Consider the following 20,815-nt stretch of genomic DNA (forward strand, 5'->3'; position numbering starts at 1 on the left):
TTCGCTGCGTGCGGCGCGTATTGGCGCTTTGGGGACAACGGCTCCAACTGCCGCGCGGGGAGGGGGTCGGGCGGCGCGCGGGGACAATGGCGGGGCTGGGCGGCCGCTCCCTGATGCTCCTGCCGGCCTGGGGGATGCGGACTGGGGGCGCACAGAGGGGCTGTGAGAGGGGACTGCAGAGTGTGCGGGGGGAGGGGCCCCGGCATGAGGGGCGCAGGGACGGGAGAGGCGGGCTCTGGCTGGGACAGGTGGCTGAGGGGCCCTGGCGAGGGCATGGGGTGAACAAAGCTTTGGGGACTTTTTGGTTTTTAATTTTGATTATTTTGTATTCTCAGTGCTGGTACCTCATGCACCCGCCCACCAGACCTGCCCACCAGACCTGCCCCTCGATTGCTGAGCTCAGGAAAGTGACATGGCCCCTGTTCCCCAGCCCAGAGGCAGCCATGGCTGCAGAGAGCCCTGTGGAAAGTCTCTGGGAGAAAGCGACACGCGTCCGGTCTGTCTGGAGGATTTCGCAGCCCTTGTCACTTTGGAGTGTGGGCACAATTTCTGCCAGGCCCCCATCAGTCCTCAGTGCAGAGTCATTGAGCAGCAGGGAACCCTCTAGCCCAATCAGCGGCTGGCAAATGTAATAGAACTAGCCAAGCCCCTGTGTATCCTGCCAGCAAAATGATCAAGATAGGATGGGATATGTGGGAAGCACCAGGAGGCTCTGAAGCTGTTCTGTGAAGAAGATCAAACTCTCATCTGTGTGCTCTGTGACAGATCCCAGGCTCACATGATGGTGCCTATACAGGAAGCTGCCCAGGAGTACAAGGTACAGAGTTGCTATCCAATGTAATGGGAAATAACAGGCTAATTTCACTGACTGTTACCAGGCACAGGTGTGACACAGCTCTCTAAAACCTTCATGGTACAAGAGATGCTGTAAAAAGTAAATGCTCTGGCTGTGTGGCAACTTGCATCAAGTCTTTACAGATACTTGATGTGGGAAATGTTTCTCTGAGGCTCTGAATCCTGAAACCCAGCCCACACTGGTGGCAGGAGGGGTTTTAACATAAGGGAAGATGTTAACAATCAGAGAGGTTTAGATCAGTGTTTCTCAACCAGTAGTATAAGTACCGTTAGGAGTATTTGAGAGAAGTCTGGGGGGTACATCAACACAACTGAAATTTGGAGAAAACTGAGTTTTTATTTGAAGTTTTACAGTGCTTCATTGTTTTTTGTACTCCGTGTGTCTGAAAACTGTTGGTACTGGGGATACTTATAATTTATTTTTATATATATATATATATATATATTGGAAAAAGGGGTACTTTATTTTAGAAAAAGGGTTGAGAAACACTGGTTTGGATCACAAGAGCTGCAGGCCAGTCTATGGGAGTGAGCTGCCTTAGGACTGGAGAAGAGGAGGTTACAAGCAGTTACTGATTGGCTGAGAAACAGTAGTAATCTGTCATTTGCCTTATAGACCCACAATGGAATCAGGGCCCTGCACAACACCAAGGAATGGACAATCCCTAGTCTGAGCAGGTCACAGTCTAGTTAGGCAAATGGTGGGAAAGGAAAATGAGGCAGCAAGTCCCTCATGATCACCAAGCATGTCAGCGATGGAGTATAGCCCCGAACCCTGCACTCTCCAGACTCAGTCCAAGGCTACACTAACCACTAGGCTTCATTCCCCCCACCCCTCAGCATCTCTGAACAGTGATGAAGTGTGGCCCGTAGGAGGGAAAGATGTTTGCTACAGGCCCCAGACCCAACAGAAGAGGAGGTTTCCCCCAGAGATGCTGAACTCCTGGGCTGCTGCCTGAGGGGTTAAACTCAGATGCTGCAGCCAGCAATAGATGAGGTCGCTGGCCTGGATGCTCTGTGTGGCTTCGGGTACCTTGAGTCCACCCTCAGCACTGCTCCAGGCATCACAGAGCCATGCCAGGCACCACTAGGATTTGACTGGGTTGTAGCAAGAGTTTAAACTGGTTAACTGATGCTCTAATACTTAAACTCCCCACTGCCCTCGGCCGTGCCCGCTTGCCCCTGGCAGCTAACATCAGTCTGCAGCTGCTGGAGGTCCTCCCACCTGCTGGCAATCCTTGTGGCCACCCCCGGCAGACCCCTGAGAGAGCCCTGCCCCCAGGAGAGCCCATGTCCACTACCGGTCTTGCCTGTCAGCAAGTTAAAAAATACTATCGCTGATAAAATTGTAACCAGTTACATGATTACTATTTTTAACCCTTTTTACCTCCCACATCCCCACTTGAATCATTCTTTACGAAGGTGCCACCACTGATCCATCCCCCACCCTTACAGGCATCTTGTTGCATCCACCATCTCCTCCTGTCTCTTTTTTTATGGACAAGGCCACATTCAGGGTTCCCTTCCTCAATGTCCTCTAGGCTGGGACTCCAGGTTTATAAGCTAATTGTAAGTGTAAGGTTGGAGTGAATCACTGGTTTAGGTCAGGCTTGAACTCAAAACCTTAACACTTCTCTTCAGAGTACTGTCCTACAAGTATTGTCTGCTAAACAGCTGGGCTACATCAAGGTGTTTGTGTGTGGGGATGGTGGGGAGGGAGATGGGGCACAGGGGATGGAACCAGGCTATTATCTGTGGTGTCAGATGACAGACCAAGGCCAAGACCAAGTGGTTTTGCATTGCAGTGGGAAAGATCTAGGTTGACTATTAAGAAAAACAGTAGGAGGGTGGTGAAGTACTGGAAAAAGTTACCTAAGGAGCTGGTAGAATCTCCATTCCTGGAGGTTTTTAAGACCAGGCTTGCCAAAGTTCTGACTGGGGTGATTTTGGGGGGCTGAACTGGATTAGAGACCTCCTGTGACCTCTTCCAACTCTTGACTTCCATGAGTCTCTGAACTCTGGGTTTCACTGGCAGCATTGAAATAAAGGAAAACAGACTGCAATTAAAGGTGAAAACAAGAAGAAACTGTATTAGGGATTTTATACAATATTAAGGGAAAAGCAGGGGAGAAACCCGACGCCAACTAATAACCTTTAACAAAACAGTGGAAATGAACAGTAAAACCCTTAATGTCCCAACTGGACTGTGTGAAAATATTTGGTAAGTTCTACCCCAAATACAAATGGTTACTTTACTCTTCTGGACTGGAGTGGCTGAGCCAGAGGTGTGTTGCCCAAGACCTGCAACCTCTGGATTGGTTGAGAACCCTCAGGCAGGAATGCTAGAGAGTCCCTTGCTGGTAGTACAGGAACCCTGAAGAGGACGGCAGACAGGTGACACTTGTGTAGATGGAAGACAGTGGATGGGATGCCCTCTTCTATTTCTCTGACTGGCTTGCAGCTGGATCAGATCCCTTGGTGGTCTGAGGAGAGAGAGAGAGAGAGCTGACAACCTGTGCAAACATTGCCACTCAGATGAACAGCACCCACCCTGGGCTATGTCTGGATTTATAAAACATTCAGGGCGGGAAACCCCTGAGGTGGTTTTTACCATGTGAGCCCTCAGTGGGAACCAGTTCTGAGGTAAACAAGAAAAAGGTGGGAAAGTCCGGTCTGTGCAGGTTCTTGTTTACCACTTCCTATCCTGAGGTCACCTGGTATGCAGACTCCATATTGTTTTTGATAGACAGCCTAGAAATACCATTTAACGTTATCTCATGAACATACAAATTTGTGTAATTAACATATATACTTAATTGATTACCATCATCAGAAGGTTGGCCTACAGAGCATCCACACTGCCAAGCACCTTATGTTGAAATCTGTTCTCCTGCCTTGGGGAATAATGCTAATTCCCAACTAGTTATTGCAATATACCCTTAGTGTGGCTGCTCCAGTGCCATTATTTTGCAATAACCACTTTCCACAGTAATTTGTACTCCCCAGTGCTTTGTGGGCCTCTGAGTCGAGATAGCGTGTCCACATTCACAGGGTCTGCCCCGCACTCATTTCGAGGCTCTCTCAGTGTGGACACACTATTTCAACTTTGTAAAAGCAGGAGTTAAGTCAAATGTCAGAGGAGAGCAGGACCAGGCCTATGTGTGACCACCCTCCAGCTCATCAAATGCTGAGCGAAGGCCTCGCCGAACAGCACGCAAGCGGCTGCTGACGCACTATGACCAGTGTGAGAAGGTGGCAGGAAAGCAGGGCCAGGCCCCCTCACCACTCTTACTCCAGGGGCTTAGTGAGGCAGGAGATGTTGCCCCAAGAGACCTTTCCCCTGCAAGTGAGAAGCAGAGAAAATCAAGGGCCCAGACATGCTAATAAATAAGCCCCCCTCAAGGTCAGGGGCCCATCTGGAAGAGAAAAACTGCCCCACACAATTGCCGGGCATTAGCCTTTTCCCTCTGACAAAGACTGCAGTGGGAGCAGCCAGGGCTCCAGCCTGCCCAGCAACTCCTTCCCAGAGCAAAGCTGGAGTGAGACCAATGCTCAGAAGAGCTGAGAAAAGGTTTCTAGTCTGAAAATAGCAGGGTCTACACAAAGCAGTCAGAACAATTGCAATCCCTCAATCTTCTGATCTCAAGTCAGATGCCTTATCCATTAGGCCACACGGTCTTGCTTCTCTGGAATGGACTTCTTGAAATGTGTAAGTAGAAAAAAGTTTAGAACGTCCATCAGGTTTTACTATTTTCCTTGTTTGGGGAGTTTGAAATTATGTCTGAACTAGCGAATTATTTTTATTTTTTGTAACTAAGGATTTTTCCTGAGTCTGTCACTTCATGGTAATCTAGCACCTAGTCATTTATTGTGCTCGCAACAGTAGTTTAGTTTTGTTAATAAAAGTGTATTCCAATTTCTTTTGATTAACCGGTATTGGTTGATTGTTGTGTCCTTAAGTTTACGTGCCTAGTTATCCAGGCAGAGTCCATTGTTCTCTGTGGATTCCCTCTGTTTGTTTTCCCAACTCCAAACAAAAAGAAGGTTGAAGCAGGGGGCAAAGCTTTGCCTTTGGGAGGGGCTGCCCAAGTGATATCTTCCCTGGAAAGGGTTTATTGTGTTTTCTTTTATTTACTTGGGTGGTGGCAGCAAGAAATCAGTTTTAGTCTTTGGATCTCAGGGGGACTGAGATTGAACAAGTTTCTCTCTGGGGCTGTGTCTAGACTGGCCAGTTTTTCTGAAAAAATCAGCCACTTTTCCGGAAAAACTTGCCAGCTGTCTACACTGGCCGCTTGAATTTCCGCAAAAGCACTGACGATCTCATGTAAGATTGTTAGTGTTCTTGCGGAAATACTATGCTGCTCCTGTTTGGGCAAAAGTTTTGCGCAAAAGGGCCAGTATAGACAGCTCAGATTTGTTTTCCGCAAAAAAGCCCTGATCGCGAAAATGGCGATCGAGGCTTTTTTGCGGAAAAGCGCGTCTAGATTGGCGTGGACGCTTTTCCGCAAAAGGTGCTTTTGTGGAAAAGCGTCCGTGCCAATCTAGACGCTCTATTCCGAAAATGCTTTTAACAGAAAACTTTTCCATTAAAAGCATTTCCGGAAAATCATGCCAGTCTAGACGTAGCCTGAGAGTCACAGGCAGCTTTAATAGAGCTGAATCCCCATCTCTGTACTTGGAAGCTATGTCTACCCAGCACCTCTCTTGCAGTAAAACATGCAAATGAAGCTAAGCTTGAAATATTGCTGCACTTCATTTGTATCATTAATGAGGCTCTGTTTTTGCACAAGAAGTTTTTGCACAAAAAGGAGCCATCTACACAGCCTCTTTTTGCACAAAACTTCCCTCATGTGCCAGAGCTGTTCTTCCTGAAAAAAATGCTGGGGCAGCTCCTTAACTTTCCCCAGCCAAGGCGCCCAGCTGAGATCCCTGTCCTGCCCCCCTCTGAGCAGCAGTCAGATACTAAATCTCTTCAGGTCCAAGGAGAGTGCAGGGCTCAGCTCCTGGGACACCTCTCCCCAAATGGGGTAAGTCCCATTTAGCAATGAAATTTATGTCCATCAGTCTGTTTCATAAAGCAGGGGGAGGAGTGCTCCATCCCAGTGTCTACACTGAGATAATAGCCCTGTGGCCAGGCTGCAGCTGGCCCAGCTTAACTGTACCCCGCCTGCAGGACTTGAGTTGGAAGATTAGAAACATGCAACCAAGGCCAGTCCATGCCCCACATCTTCCCTCTGCTGTGCCCCCTCCCATTCCACTGCTGAGAGAGACTGACCATTGTCATTGCTCAAACCACACACAGAGCTTGTGGCAAAAGCTAGAACATGGTTAAAATACAATGAAAATTCTGGCAAATGATCATTTGTGTTGTGCCGGCTGCACATCTAACTAACTGGAGATCAAAGTGTGCGACCCAACGGCCTTTACACAAAGAGAAAACCCACCATTCAGGGTGGGCTGTTAAACATTGTCATGCTCCTAGAGTGAAACATCAGGAAACCTTTTCAGGCTCAAAAGCAGAAAATAAATAAATTTATCCCTTTTCTTCTGAAGTTGCTATACCTGCTTTACTGGTCGCCTCATTCCTTGGCTGTGTCCATTACAAAAATTCTCTGTGTCATCTCACTAAAACAAAAACCCCAAGCTCCGATGAGCAAACGATCTGGAGTAGCACAGAACAGTCCAGCAGCAATGGCACCCAGAGATTGAACGAGAGCTGTGAGATAGGACTGGTCACGCTGTGCTGGGAGGTTCATGGGGATTTCCCTACTCACACACAGGCCTGTGACACTTTCTCCTGCAGCCCTCAGGAGCCTGACTTAGGACCACAGAAATCACACTGGGATCCCTGCACACAGAGCCCCCAAGCCACTGTGGGGAGTGACCCTTGGGGAGGTGCAGCGGTACAACAGGAGAGGATAAAACTCTCCATGGCAGAGACAGAGATTCCTGTGGCTAGGGTGGAGCATGATGGGGAAGGAAAGAACCCTCAGACTCACCCATCTACCTCCAGAGGCAGTGGAGGGAAAACATGTTTCACTGTCCCACGGTTTGAGCATCTAGTAAGCTTTGGCCCATTAGGTGGGAAATGGATGAACAATAAAGGCTTTTTATTATGGCCTGGGGTCAGATGAGTGTCTAGGAAGAAGCCAATCCAGCCCCACAGGGCACTCAGAGATGAGCAATCTCTCTCTTATGACAGGATCAGGACACACCAGCTGCTCAGGGGCAGGTTACACTAGGTCCGTAAATTGTGGAGAATCCCAGGGCCAATCCCCACCAGATTTCCTGCCACAGAGAGCCTATGAGGCAGAGGCTGCAGAAGCAGAGGTGAGGGTCTTTAGGCCTCCCACAAAAGGCCTTGTGGGAATTGCCCCTCTCTTTGGGGCTGTCAGACTGCAGAAGGGCAGGGAGAAGGCAGAGGCAGCATCTCCCCTCCACAGCTCTCCCTGCTTTCTTATCCACTGTTCCTCAAACACTCAATAGCCCCAGCACCCAGCTCCATCAGCCTCAGCTGCTCCCTCCTTAGGCAGGGCCTGTCACTCCCTGCTCTATATTCACTGTGCATTGTGCACTTACCAGGGCAGGTGTGGATACAAATGTTATATCTGCACAGGGCTCTGAGGGTAAGAAACCAACTGGCAGCTCAGAGGAACTGTGGTGTGGACTCTCTGCCTGCCGGGGGGGGGGGGAGCCCTGCTTGGGGCCCTTTCCCAGGATGGATGAAGGGCCAATTGCTACCCCACAGCTGCCCGCTTGGCTCTTGCAATGACCACTGTGGCTCTGAGCCTCCCTGTGGAGAGAGCAGAGTCTGAGAGAGCCACACCGATAGTTGCAGGCAGCTGCCCTCCCCCTGCCCCTGACTTGCCCAGGTCTGGGGCAGAGCCCTGCAACTCTGCACATATCTCCAGAGATTTGCAGAGCTATTTTTTGACAGCAGACACATGTTTTTATACCTGCACAGAGTTCCAGCCCATTTCCTCCACCAAACATCCTCCTGGTCCCTCAGTGTTTGGTTTCACAGATTCCAGCTTCCCTGTAGGATGTGAGGGGGGACTTAGCAGCATTTCTGAACACCCCTTTCAGGGAACAGGCCTAGGGCAGTGGGGGAACCCAGCCAATGGGAAATGGAAGATGAGGGGTGAGGATGGGTGCCCAGAAGGAAAGTCGGGCCTGGCCCAAATGTCCTTCTCATAATGCCAATGGCAGGGGGATCCCACCTGGGACAAGAAGGAGGGGGGAACTTGAGGCTGGCACAGGGAGCATCTGGAGGAGTTTATGTCTCTTCCTTCTCCCCCTTGTGGCCCATCAGCTCAGCAGCATAGGCTGCAGCCAACAATAGGGGTGATTGGGGTTTCCCCTCTGCCTGGGGTTTGCTCAGACCGGACAGAGCCAGAGGGTCACTGACCAGTTGATGGCTGGGTGCTGCTGTCTCCTCCCCCCAGACCCGGCCAGTTGGGCTAAGTCTACACTGCGGAGCTATTTTGGGATATCCGAAGTAGTGAGTAATGCAAATTGCATAGCTTATTAACTACTTCGGTTGTCTCCATTTGCATCCCCAGTTCGAACTAGGGATGCAGTGTAGACGTACCCATAGTGAGTATTTGGGATCCAAGATCTCAAGTGGTAATTTGTGACAAAGCACTAAAGTGTTGGGTAGAGAAGAAAAATGACCTATATACAGAGGGTTCTAGCCTGGGGAGGGCAGGACTTGAACCCTCCAGAGCTGGCAAGGCTGCCCCCATGGGAGGACAAAAGGAAGCTGAAGACGTTTTGACAGTAGCCCAGGAAAGCTGTCAGCCTGGACATCACACAGACCCACAGAACAAAGCTCTGAAGTTGCAGCACAGACAGTCAGTGCTGGATGAGCATGAGACACACTGGCCCCCCTGGAACCGACTGCTACAGAGTGTTTTGAATGATTCCTTGGTATTCAAATCACACACACCCCTTTTGCCCTTTGGTCCCTCTCCTGGCCCTGCCACCTGCTATGTGACGTCCCCTCTGCGCACGAGGCCGGCTTGGCTCCTGCACAGATTCCTCCCCTCCCCCGCGATTTGTCCCAGGTCCCGAGCAGGCTGCAGGCACAGGGGGAGCAAGGACCACAGCAAGGCTGGTTTGCACGGGGCTGCTCTGGCTCCGCCCCGCAGCAGTGGGTGCCGCCACCCGGCCCGGCCCTTTGTCCGGGGCACGTCCCCCACCTGCAGGCTGCGCTCTGGGGCGGGGAGCGGCAGCTTGTTTTCTGGCATCCCGCTGAGGTGCTGTCGATAACTGTGGGACTGGGGAGAGGGACCCACAGAAAAGCCACGAGCCCCAGACACACCCAGCTCGCTGCCCGCGGAAACACGCTCAGGCGTAACGACGAAAACTGAAACCCTAATTTTTTTTTGCCTAGTTGCGGTTTCTGCCATGCATACATGAAATTCTGGGCTACTGCTTAAACCAGCTGCTGCGCTGGGGGCCCGGAGCGGGAGCCCAGGGCCCTGCGCTAGGCCAAAGGGCGCTGCAAATTATGAGCCACTCACGGACCCGCCTGCTCCCTGCCGCGCTGCGAACGGTCTGCTAATTCCCTCCTTCCCCCCCCATGAACCGACCCAGGCAGAGAGGATCGTGAGGGGCTAGGGGGGGGCGTGGTGGTGGGGAGGAGGGGGGAGAAGCAGGAGCAAAGGAAAGTGCTGCGTCTGCAAAGGGAACTTGCACCCCCCCGCACAACTCCCTCCCCTTCCAGTCCTGCCCCCTCAGCCCCATGACCACCCCCCCGCAGCTTGATCCCCTGCAGAGCTTCCCCCTTGCAGTTCAACTCCTGCCCCTCCCCCCCCGCCTCGTCCATCAGCCCCCGACTGCCCTCACATCCCTTTCACGAGGCATACCTGCGCTGGTTGACAAAGGCTTCCTTGTCGACAGCGGCGCATCCAGACTGCCCAGATCTGCCGACAAACAGCTGATCATCAGCTGGTTGGCAGAGAGCGGCAACCATTTAAATTTAAATGAAGCCGCGATTATTTAAATTGCAGCTTCATTTCCCTCTGCCGATCAGCCTAATCTACATGGCTCCATGGATGGAGCCATGTAGTTTAGACACACCCTCAGGCTACGTCTACACTGGCCCCTTTTCCGGAAGGGGCATGTAAATTTCATGAGTCGTCGTAGGGAAATCCGCGGGGGATTTAAATATCCCCCGCGGCATTTAAATAAAAATGTCCGCCGCTTTTTTCCGGCTTTTAAAAAAGCCGGAAAAGAGCGTCTAGACTGGCCCCGATCCTCCGGAAAAAGTGCCCTTTTCCGGAGGCTCTTATTCTTACTTCAAAGAATTCTTACTTCAAAGTAAGAATAAGAGCCTCCGGAAAAGGGCACTTTTTCCGGAGGATCGGGGCCAGTCTAGACGCTCTTTTCCGGCTTTTTTAAAAGCCGGAAAAAAGCGGCGGACATTTTTATTTAAATGCCGCGGGGGATATTTAAATCCCCCGCGGATTTCCCTACGACGACTCATGAAATTTACATGCCCCTTCCGGAAAAGGGGCCAGTGTAGACGTAGCCTCAGTGTCTGTGTTGCTCTGCTGTGGACTGTGACTCCAGCTCTTTGTCTTTGCTAGGGCAGACCAGAGGTTCTGGCTCATCAGGACAGGGTGGTGGAGTGCCCTAGGGGACAGGTAGGTGAGCTCAGTGGTATGATTGACCCACCAGGTGACAGTTGCACTGTGGATTCACTGTGTTCATTCCCCTTAATGAACCATCAACACTGGTTTCTCCATTGATATCTGTGAAAAACTGGTTGTGAGCATTTCCATCACAGGGATGTAAAATCCCATGTAACTGGTTAAACATTGTTTAACTGGTTAACTGATTAAAGGGAGGGGGGCGAGTAGGGGGAGCGGCCCCTCTGCCACAGTCAAGGATAAGCAGGGAGCTGCTCCGGCCCCTACCAGTTACCTGGTTAACCATTCACATCCCTATTCCGTAACAGACATAGGAACACTTTGTAACTTCCTGTGCAACAAGAACACATACAGTCCAACAGGCTATTAATGTGTAACCAGTCAAGACTTTGAGCATGATACATAACCAGGCATACTCTGTCCAAAACATATCATCACAGTACATATGGGGATGCCAGCCAGCGTGTTGCTTTGGAGTACAAAGTGTCACAGAGGAGAAAGATATTGGACCATTCTAAACCATTATTCCTTGAAGGGCCCAGGACCAAGCACCCCTTTATGGTGTGGACAGCAGGACAAGGTCCCCCTCTCTCCCAGTCAGCACAGGGAGGGTTTTGGAGTTCAGACCCACCTGGGGAGGATCAAAAGCTGGATCAGTGACTGGCCAGACAACTCAAGAAGAAGCTGCAGACCCAGCTGCTCAGTTGTGGAGATGGAGAGCTCAGCTGGGGGACAGCCCCAATGGAGAGGGCTGAGTATACAGGCCAGGCAGGCCAGGACTGAAATCACCCAGCCCCAAGAAGGAAGGCTGGGAAACCCAGAATTTATTGAGGTTAGCAGGTTAATTTGATGTAATTAGCCCTAAGAAAGGGGGAATATTGTTCTTAAATACTCTACTTATAACTGGATTATTCTCCATATTTAGAGAGAAATTGAGGTAGGTTCCTGGAGGACTGTCCCAGGATACAAGCAGGTGCAATGGTCCAGAACATAAGAACAGCCACACTGGGTCAGACCAAAGGTCCATCTACCCCCTGTCTGCCAACAGTGGCAAATGCCAAGTGCTCCAGAGGGAGAGAACTGAACAGGTAATGATCAAGCGATCTCTCTCCTGTCATCCATCTCCACCCTCTGACAAGCAGAGGCTAGGGACACCATTCCTTACCCATCCTGGCTAATAGCCATTAACGGACTTAACCTCCATGACTTGATCCAGCTTGCATGTATAGCTTGAACCCACAAGCTACCAGGCACATTGTTCCCTATAAACGATGGGTTTGGGTGGCCACGCAGGAGAGTTTTGAATGCTGCCCAGCTGATTAGCAGAGCGCCCACAGTTGGCAGCAGCTGGCAGGATGCGTTCCTACTGGAGGTGTGCATCTTCACATGCCTTGGTGCACATAACATTTATTCCACACGTGGATTGAAACAATTAGAGGGAACATTGCCAGATACCCTCAGCCACTCAGCTCTCCAAAGGCTCAAGTCCTATCCGAGCAGAGGATTTTGGCTCATGCAATTGCGTTGAAGCAGAAAGCACTCTACTGCATTGCATTGCTCTGGCTACTGCAGCATGCAGCATCCCTCAAAACGCAAGGGCTGCACTGCGCTAGCAGGACAGAGAAAGGAGAGCAGCCCTTGAACTGAGACAGATGCTGTCACTTTAAATTGCATCATGCGGCAATGCATTGGACTGCGCTGGTATAGGTCACAGGGAGCATTAAGCCTGGGTCCACAACATGGCTTCATGTGTGGCTGAATCTGTTTTCAGCAAGGAGGGAGGCGCTGTGGGCTGAGTTAAGCGTGGATTTGGGGCTCCTAACCATCTTAAAGCTAATGGATGAGGGAGGTGAAGGGAGAGTGGCCAGTCCATTCAGAGGACAGAGATAGCAGAGGGGCAGAGCAGCAGGATAATGCAGGGGCTGTAAGAAGGGGGATAAGTGCTGTGCCCCCTCACATTCCCAACCCCCTGGGTTAGAGCAGGCCCCTACTGAGACGCTGACAGCAAGGTCACTTCTGTCCCAGACACCTTAACCCTCGCCACATCCTTGCTATCCCTTCCCCGCTGTTGTCACTGTAGGACGCACCTCCTTCCTCTAGTCTCCAGTCCCCACAGTGAGAGAGCCCCTTTGTGCCCCTAGTGACTGCTTCACACGCACGTGCATGTGCACGCACACATGAACTCCCACATAGATGCTGCTGTGCCTACCAGGAGCCAGCTGCTGCTGGTGGGAACTGCTGCTGCAGAGGGGTGATTGAATAAGTGTCCTGTGAGGTACATGGGGTCTGCAGGGTGCCAGCAACCAAGCCTAGCTCAGAGGGACAGGGCAAGAGTATTGCAACTTGCAGTGCTGGGAGCAGATAGCAAGCCCCGTGCACCTGCATGGCGAGGCTCCGGGGAGAGGTTAAGTGTGTGAGTGGAATGAGAGAGGGCCCTGCCCCCTCTGCCAGCTGCCGGCCGGCCCCTTGCTCCTCCTGCCCATGGTGTTTGGGGCATTTGCCCCCTCATGCCTTTCACCACGTCACCTCTGACTCCAAGTCCAGGTACATCTGGTGGGCTGTGCTGAATCCCTAAGCAAAGCTGAGCAATTCCCTTGGGGTGGCCTCATGCAGGAGAGTCACCAGTTTCCTTGGGCTGGCTCCTGCGTTGGACAACGGCTGGTGATGTCTGTTCAACAGCACCCGCCTAGGAGGAGGGGGAGCTGGTTACCTCCCTTGCCGTTGTCTCTGTAGAGCTAGTATCTGGGGCCCCTCCCAACCCCACAGCATGTTTTAGTGAAAACCACACAGTGCAGTTCTCATCCTGTCACATGCAGGGCTGATGTACATCCTCAGACAGAGAGCTGCTGTTCCGCAGAGCACAGCCTTTCCCCCGATACCTCACACAGCCTGTTTTATAAACAATATCACAATTCAACACAAAAGGAGGAAAATGGGGGCTACAGGGCACCCCCCCAGGCACAAAGTGTCACAAGGGTGTGTTTGGATGAGAACTGGATACACAGACCAGGCTGTGGAGGCCAAACTTCAGCAATAGTTGACTGAGTGGCAGAACTGAAGGCACCAAACTGGGTTCAGGGGGATGATCTTGGCTCTCACAGGAAACGGGAATCCTGTAGGAAGATAATGATTAACCCTAAATGTGCTGCTCTGATGAAAGAAGGGGGGATTGGGCCCAATGCCTGGGGGAGGTGGCCAGAACCCTTGAATCAAAATATACATGGGGAGGGAGGAAAGTTGTTTGCTGTGGAAATGTGTCTCTAAAGGGTCGCTCTGCAGGGTGTGTAGTGTGGAGAAGATAGAAGAGGGTTAATGGCTGAGGAGGCTGAAGGGGCAGAAACATAAAAAGGTAAATGAGGGCAAAGCCAGGGCTCCTGGCAAGGTCTGACACTGGACACAGCTTGTTACACATTGTCCAAGGAGCCCTCCCTAACCCAGGAGGGATGGGTGGCAGGTCATCCCAGAATTCTGTCACTCTGCCACACCAGCAACACTCTTGACTGGTCTGTGGCTAGTGCCAGCTTGCTGGGGGATGAGCCACTGCTGGGGCAGTGCCAGTATCTGGCCTCAATGCCATGGGCAGAGCCAACACCAATATCTACTCTCCAGTGCCTGGGGCCCAGTGGAGCTGCCCAGTCTGGCAGCCAGCCCTCTCTCCAAGGCCCTGGCCCTGGAGCCCAGTTCTCCATCTCCAGTGCCCATTTCCTCCTGCCTCCATTTTTCCTTCCTCCTTGTTGGCAGCTGCCTCTCCCTGTGAGGAGGAAGGGGAGGCACCCTTGGTTAGCCACGTAATGTGGCAGGAGTCAATCGTTAACCCCCCTCTCCACCTTCCCCTCACTGGCTATATAAAGCAGCCAGCCAGGAGCAGGGAAGAGCTGCTCCTTAAGGGTATCTATGCTCATCTCTCCCTGCAGGTGCCTGTGCCCATCACTCCCTTTAGGCTCCAGTCTCTCCCTGCAGCCACCCCAGGAGGAGCCCCGGGCCTATCTTCCCCACCAGATCATGTCCCTGGCTGCTGCCCCAGCTATGGCCTTTGGGGACCTCCTGGAGAAGGTGGGCAGTGCAGGTCCCTTCCAGCTCCTCTGTGTCCTGCTGCTCACTGCGCCTGCCCTCCTCATCGCCAGCCACAACTTGGTGCAGAACTTCAGTGCTGCCTCCCCTGAGCACCAGTGCCGCCCCCCGCTATCAGGCGCCAACGCCAGCTGGGTGGGCAACACCACTGCAGCTCACGAGGGGATCCCCCTAGCTCTGCACTCAGCACAGTGCTGGCGCTTGGCGGGCACCCCTGGGCAGCAGCCAAAACTCAACAGCTCGCTGGGCAGGGCAGGAGAGACAGAGCCCTGCCGGGACGGGTGGTACTACGATCACAGCACCTTCTCCTCCACCATCGTTACGGAGGTATAGCTGGGAACCCCCTTCCTCCCTGCTGCCCTGTGTCAGAGCCCTGGCAGGGGCAGGGACGGGGGAAAAGAGATGAGGGATGCACATAGGGGAGGGGATACAGTAGAGAGAGGGGGGCAGGGGAGGTGAGGGATGAAGAATGGAGGAACTGGGAGTACAGAAGAGTGGGAAGAAGATGGAGAGGTCAGAGGAGGATGTGGGGGACAGTTTAGTGCTTGGGGATGGGTGGCTACGGAGTTCCAGTCCCCCAGATCAAGCTGCTAATTGGGAAGGGCCCCCCGGGGGTATCATGCCCTGTATCTTACTGACTGTCTGTCTGTCTGTCTGCTAGTGGGATCTGGTGTGTGATCTGGGCTCCCTCCCGGCACTGGCGCAGATGCTGTTCATGGCAGGGGTGCTGCTTGGAGCCTTCCTCTTCGGCATCTTCTCAGACAGGTGGGTGCTTGGCAGTGGTGTAGCAAGGCGGAGTGGGGGTATGTCTACACTACAGCGCTAATTCGACCTAACTTAGTTCGAATTAGTTAATTCGAACTAAGCTAATTCGAACTAACACATCTAGAACTAAAAACTAGTTCGAATTAGCGTTTTGCTAATTCGAATTAGCATGTCCACATTAAGTGGACCCTGAACCGGGGTTAAGGATGGCCGGAAGCAGTGCCGGCAGGGCATCAGATGAGGACTTAGAGCGTGGAGCTGCTGCCTCAGGCTAGCCGAAGGCTGTGCTTAAAGGGACCCGACCCCCATCCTGGACAGACAGTTCTCAGGGGTGCCCCGCTTGCAAAGCAGTCCTGTCTTGGAGTGCCCTGAGTGCCCACACTGGGCACATCACAGCACTCGGCCATCAGACCGGCTGCACTTGCCGCAGGCTGCTATCTGGGGAGAGGGGCAATTGGGGGGCTGCAGGAGAGGTTCCACCCCCAGAAGCCCGCAGAGCCAGCCCAGTCTCCCCCATCGGGGGCTCGTACCCCATTCCTCCCTCACCTCCTTCCACTTACCCTTCCCTAGCCCCCCTTCCTGATGTACAAAATAAAGAAAACGTGTGTTCAAAAATAGAATCTCTCTTTATTGAACAAAACTGAGGGAGACTGGGAAAAGGAGGTGGGAAAGGGGAAGAGAGAAGGTGTGAGAGGGGAGGGCAACTACAATGATCAGAGGTTTGGAAGAGGTCCCATATGAAGAGAGGCTAAAGAGACTGGGACTTTTCAGTTTAGAAAAGAGGAGACTGAGGGGGGATAGGATAGAGGTCTATAAAAGCATGAGTGGGGTGGAGAGGGTGCATCAAGAAAAGTTCTTCATTAGTTCCCATAATAGAAGGACTAGAGGACACCAAAGGAAAGGAATGGGTAGCAGGCTTCAAACTAGTAACAGAAAGTTGTTCTTCACAAAGCAAAGAGTCAACCTGTGGAACTCCTTGCTGCAGGAGGCTGTGAAGGTTAGAACTAGAACAGAGTTTAAAGAGAAGTGAGATAAAGTCATGGAGGTTGGGTCCATGGAGTGGTATTAGCCAGGGGGTAGGAGTGGTGTCCCTGCCCAAAGTTTGTGGAAGGCTGGAGAGGGATGGCACGAGACAAATGGCTTGGTCACTGTCTTCGGTCCATCCCCTCCAGGGTCCCTAGGGTTGGCCGCTGTCGGCAGACAGGCTACTGGGCTAGATGGACCTTTGGTCTGACCCAGTATGGCTATTGTAAGCTCAGGGCTCAGGGTCGGGGGTCTCAGTGGACTACCTTGATTTTCATGCACACCTGCTCCTGGGTGGCCAGGCTGGCAGCTCTCCTGCCCTAGATGGCCACTTTCCTATGCCTAGTGCGGAGGTCGTGGACAAGGTCCACGATGTCCGCACTAGACCAGGTGGGTGCCCGCCTCTTGTGGTCCCGGGCAAGTTCCCGGGAGCCGCCAGCCTGGTCCCGGGAAGATGGGGAGGGCTGGGGGGCATCAGGTGGCTGGCTCAAGCCGTGCCAGGTGCAGGGTCTGCTATCTGGGTGCTGGCAGGCTTGCACCTGGCACGGGCATCGTAGCCAGCCCATGCCCCTTTAAGGGGTCCAGGGCCGGGAGGGGGGCAGTAGAGTTTCCCTGGTGTTGGCCAGAGTGGCCACCAGGGAAAGCTGGGGAGGGCAAGCCTCCCACTAGTTCGAATTAAGGGGCTACACACCCCTTAATTAAGTTTGAACTAGCGGAGCGCTAGTGTAGCGCCTATCAAAGTTAATTCGAACTAACGTCCGTTAGTTCGAATTAACTTTGTAGTGTAGACATACCCTGGGGAGGGGCAATTGCCCCCTAGCACCATGCTAGGGGGGTGCCAATTTAGTCCCCCTCCAACTAGGGTCAGACTGAGCCATTCCGGCGCCCCGGGCAGACAGTTTAATTGCACCCTGGGTTGGGGGAGGGCGCAGGCGCGGCTGGTGGCAGCAGGACGCACATGCCCAGCCCAGCCCAGACAAGCTACCACCGCTGGCGCACAGCACGGGGCCGCCTGGGGTGGGCCGAGCCTGGCTGTGCAGGGCCCCATGGTCGCAGGGGAAAGGGCGCTGCTGGCCAGCGCTGCGGGGGTTAACGCAGTCCCCACCCTGGGCGGCCGCTGCAGGGTGACTGCTGGGAGCTGCTGCAGCTCGCGATCCTGGAGCTGCATGCGCAGCGCCTGATGACAGCTATATGAGGTGCTGCGCTCCCCTTACAGCTGCCATCAGGTGCCTCTCATAGGTTGGCGCCCCAGGCAGCTGCCTGGCTAGCCCATGCCTTAATCCGGCCCTGCCTCCAATCCCCTGTCATTCCTCAGCTCGCCTATTTCCCCTCCCCTTATTGTTACTTATCCAGGGGCTGTCATTCAGGCCATCCCCCCCACAGCTACACCCTGTGCGGAGGATGGGCGGAGCTGAGATGGGCGGTTGGCATGCTGCTAGGCAGAGGTTCTCAAAGTGTAAGCTGGGATCCCAAAGTCGGTCGCGCCTCCCTTTGAACGGGGTTTCCAGGGCTAGCGTTAGACTTTCGCAAGCCTGGACCAAAGCCTGGGTCCCACTGGCTGGTGCTGAAGCCGGCCCTGGGCAGCAGGGCTCAGGCTATAAGGCTCCACTCCCGGAGTGGAGGGTCTTGTGCTTCCGTTATGCCCCCCCCCATCCCAGCCTGGGGTGGCAGGGATTGGACCGGTTCAGGCCTTGGTCTCTCCTCCTGGGGTCATTTTGTTGTTAGAGGGGGTCTCAGTGCAATGAAGCATGAGAACCCCATGCTAGGGCATTATTTAATCAGGACAATTGTGGAGGTGCTTGAGGCTGGGGCTCTGCTGAAATGCTGCTGGAGCCCTGGATACCCTCCATTTCTCTCCTTCAGTTGTGCCCAATATCCCCTTAGCATTTCAGCCACTGGTGTCTTGCACATTCCCTGATAATTTGGACTGGACCAGATGCAGCATTCAAAGCTGCAGACAAAGCAAGAAATGCCAGGAACTGAGTGTACAGCCAAGCTCCGTCAGTTACAAGTTTACCAGCTAATGATGATCAGTGACCAAGTGCTGGTCACTTGTTCTGATGATCAGTTATTAACCAGGAATGATCAGTGATCCGAGGCAGTTGCTGTTGATCAGTAGTTCTCAGTTTTCAGTTACCGATGTCAGACAATCAGAGATGCCTGACCACATGCTGCAGTTTTCTGTGGCAGTGAGTACCACAGGTGAACAATCTGTCATGTGAGACCTATGTCACTCCCTCTGGGGGTCTTACTGTGGACCCTCCCCTCTGTGATGCAGGTTTGGGCGGCAGGTTGCCCTGCTAGGTTCTCTGCTGTTGGTGGCTGTCATGGGAACTGGTGCTGCTTTCTCGTCAAACTTCCTCATCTACTGCGCTTTCCGCCTGCTGAGCGGCATTGGCCTATCAGGCTTCCTCCTCAACTACATCTGCCTCAGTGAGTATTCCCAGGGCAGGGAGAATGGGGCCCAGGGCCTTTCCCCTCTAGGGGCACCAGCTGCAATACAGCCCCAGGGCAGGAGGACCAGCTGGCTTATGGGGAATAGGATATGGGTCCTTTCAGCTCCACTGGGCACCGCTCCAATCTGGCCCCAGAATGGGAGGACTGGCTGGCTGAAGAGGGCGGGGAATGGGTATGGGACCCTCCCCCATAGGGGGCACTATCTTCTAATCCAGGTTAATGCTGCCCAGGGACCTTCCCCATCCAGTGTCTTATTGCATAGTGTGCAAGGAGTTGCTGGGTCTCTCTCAGCCCAGTTCCTAGCAGGAATCTCATCTGGCCCTAACTGTGGGAGACTCAAGAAATGAACTGCCTCAAGGCTGGCCTGGGCTGAGGCCCAGGAGTGATGGGCATGGTGGGAGTTTGGCCTGAAGAAAGGGCTCAAGAGTCACCCCCCAGCTCAGATGTTCCATCCCTCTGCCCCTGCCCAGGTCTGGAATGGGTCCCCACCAAGTCCCGCGCCTTGGTGGTGACATGGCTGAGTGACTGCAGCACGGCAGGCCAGGTGGTACTGGCCGGCCTGGCCTATGGCATCCGGGACTGGCGCTGGCTGCAGCTGGCCATTTCCACCCCCTTCTTCGTCTTCTTCCTCTGCAGCTGGTGAGTTCTCCATCCCCGGAAGGACTTTGCCGAGGAGGGAGATCTTGTGGCAGGGGCAGGGGGCTGGAGCCCAGGACTCCTGGGCTCTATAGGTCTAGTGGCAAGAGCTGGGAAGAGGGCTGTGTTCTGTCCCCAGCCCTGCTACTGCTTAACTCTGTGACTGTTGGGGGCAAATGACACACCCCTATATCTCCCCCATAAAACAGGGGGGTGAAGAAACGAGAGCAAAGTGCTACCACCTCCCCCCCGATCAGCCATGTCTGAGTGCAGTCCTGGCCCTCCCCTCCCCAGGTGGATCCCAGAGTCTGCGCGCTGGCTCCTCGTCAACCACAGGCCCGCGATGGCGCTGAGCAGTCTGCAGCGGGTGGCCCGCATCAACAGGAAACAGCTGGGTAGGAACAGCCTCTCCCTGGAGGTGAGACAATGCCCTTTGACCCCCAAGGGTCACAGCATGTCCCAGCCCTGGCACCCAGCTGGCCCTAGAAAGGGGGAGGGGGATACTTGGGGAGCCCCACTGCCCAAAGTGTTGGCACCTGGCTCGTCTCCTTGCCCCATTCGGTAGATTCTTGCCTCTCCTCACGCACCTGTCCCTGCTTCTCCCCACACACCCGTCCCTCTCTCTCTCTCCCCACCACACCCGTCCTTCCCTCTCCCCACACACATGTCCCTGCCTCTCCTCACACACCTATGCTTCCCTCCCCCCACACACCTATCCCTCCCTCTTTCCACACACCCATCCATCCCTCCTCCTACATACCTGTCCTCCCTTTCTCAACACTCCCATTCCTCCCTCTGCCCCCACATCCGTCCCTCCCTTTCCCCACATATCCATGCTTGTCTCCCGCCCCACCTGTCTCTCCTTCTTTCCACACACCCGTCCATTCCTCTACGAAGGGGGATGGGATTCTAGGGCTGGGCAGGCCCTAGGCTGGGCCAGCTTGGTACAGGCAGCAGCCCCACAGCCCTGGGGCCAAGCAAAAGGTCGAGTCTGTGTCCAGCCTCCTCCTCCTGTGGGGCCCTGAGCACTCAGGGCACTGCTGAGCCATCTTCTGTCTCCTAGATGCTTGAGATGGTGGGGGGCAGCCCACCCAAGAAAGGCACCTGCTCATGCCTGGACCTGTTCCACACACCGGCCATGAGACGCATCACCTGCTGCCTTATGTGTGTCAGGTAAGGGCCCTCTGCCTGGCTAGCCTGGGCTTAGCACCTCCAGCACCAGGAACTGACCCTCCTGCTGCCCGGCGGGGACAGCCAGAGCCATTTGAACACCCAGCTCTCAATATCACCTGTGACTCCTGCCTGGTGCCATGACCAGTGTTCCCTGTAAACTGAGCACTTGGGCGGCCACA

General features: G+C 53.6%; 1 protein-coding gene across 5 annotated transcripts in view; it reads left to right on the plus strand.

Moving 5' to 3' along the window:
- The first annotated feature begins 10 nt into the window (after positions 1 to 10).
- The window catches only part of LOC102454089 (solute carrier family 22 member 6-like), a 31,601-nt gene continuing 10,796 nt past the window's right edge, over positions 11 to 20,815 (plus strand). For 2 of the 5 annotated variants that reach the window (XR_016347329.1, XM_089771031.1), the window contains exons 1-6: positions 10,374 to 14,909; positions 15,244 to 15,347; positions 18,649 to 18,803; positions 19,298 to 19,466; positions 19,758 to 19,881; positions 20,527 to 20,636. Coding sequence is in view for 4 of the 5 variants with exons in the window: in XM_089771031.1 (XP_089627157.1) it covers positions 14,406 to 14,909; positions 15,244 to 15,347; positions 18,649 to 18,803; positions 19,298 to 19,466; positions 19,758 to 19,881; positions 20,527 to 20,636 (1,166 nt within the window). In the remaining variant the exon portion in view is untranslated. Of the gene's footprint in view, positions 818 to 10,373; positions 14,910 to 15,243; positions 15,348 to 18,648; positions 18,804 to 19,297; positions 19,467 to 19,757; positions 19,882 to 20,526; positions 20,637 to 20,815 lie in introns of those variants that run through there. The other 3 variants (XM_075912960.2, XM_089771029.1, XM_089771030.1) reach the window with 3 other exon arrangements.

The sequence above is a fragment of the Pelodiscus sinensis genome, chromosome 19 (assembly GCF_052426305.1).
Source record: "Pelodiscus sinensis isolate ZL-2025 chromosome 19, ASM5242630v1, whole genome shotgun sequence".
NCBI classification, from domain to species: Eukaryota; Metazoa; Chordata; order Testudines; family Trionychidae; genus Pelodiscus; species Pelodiscus sinensis.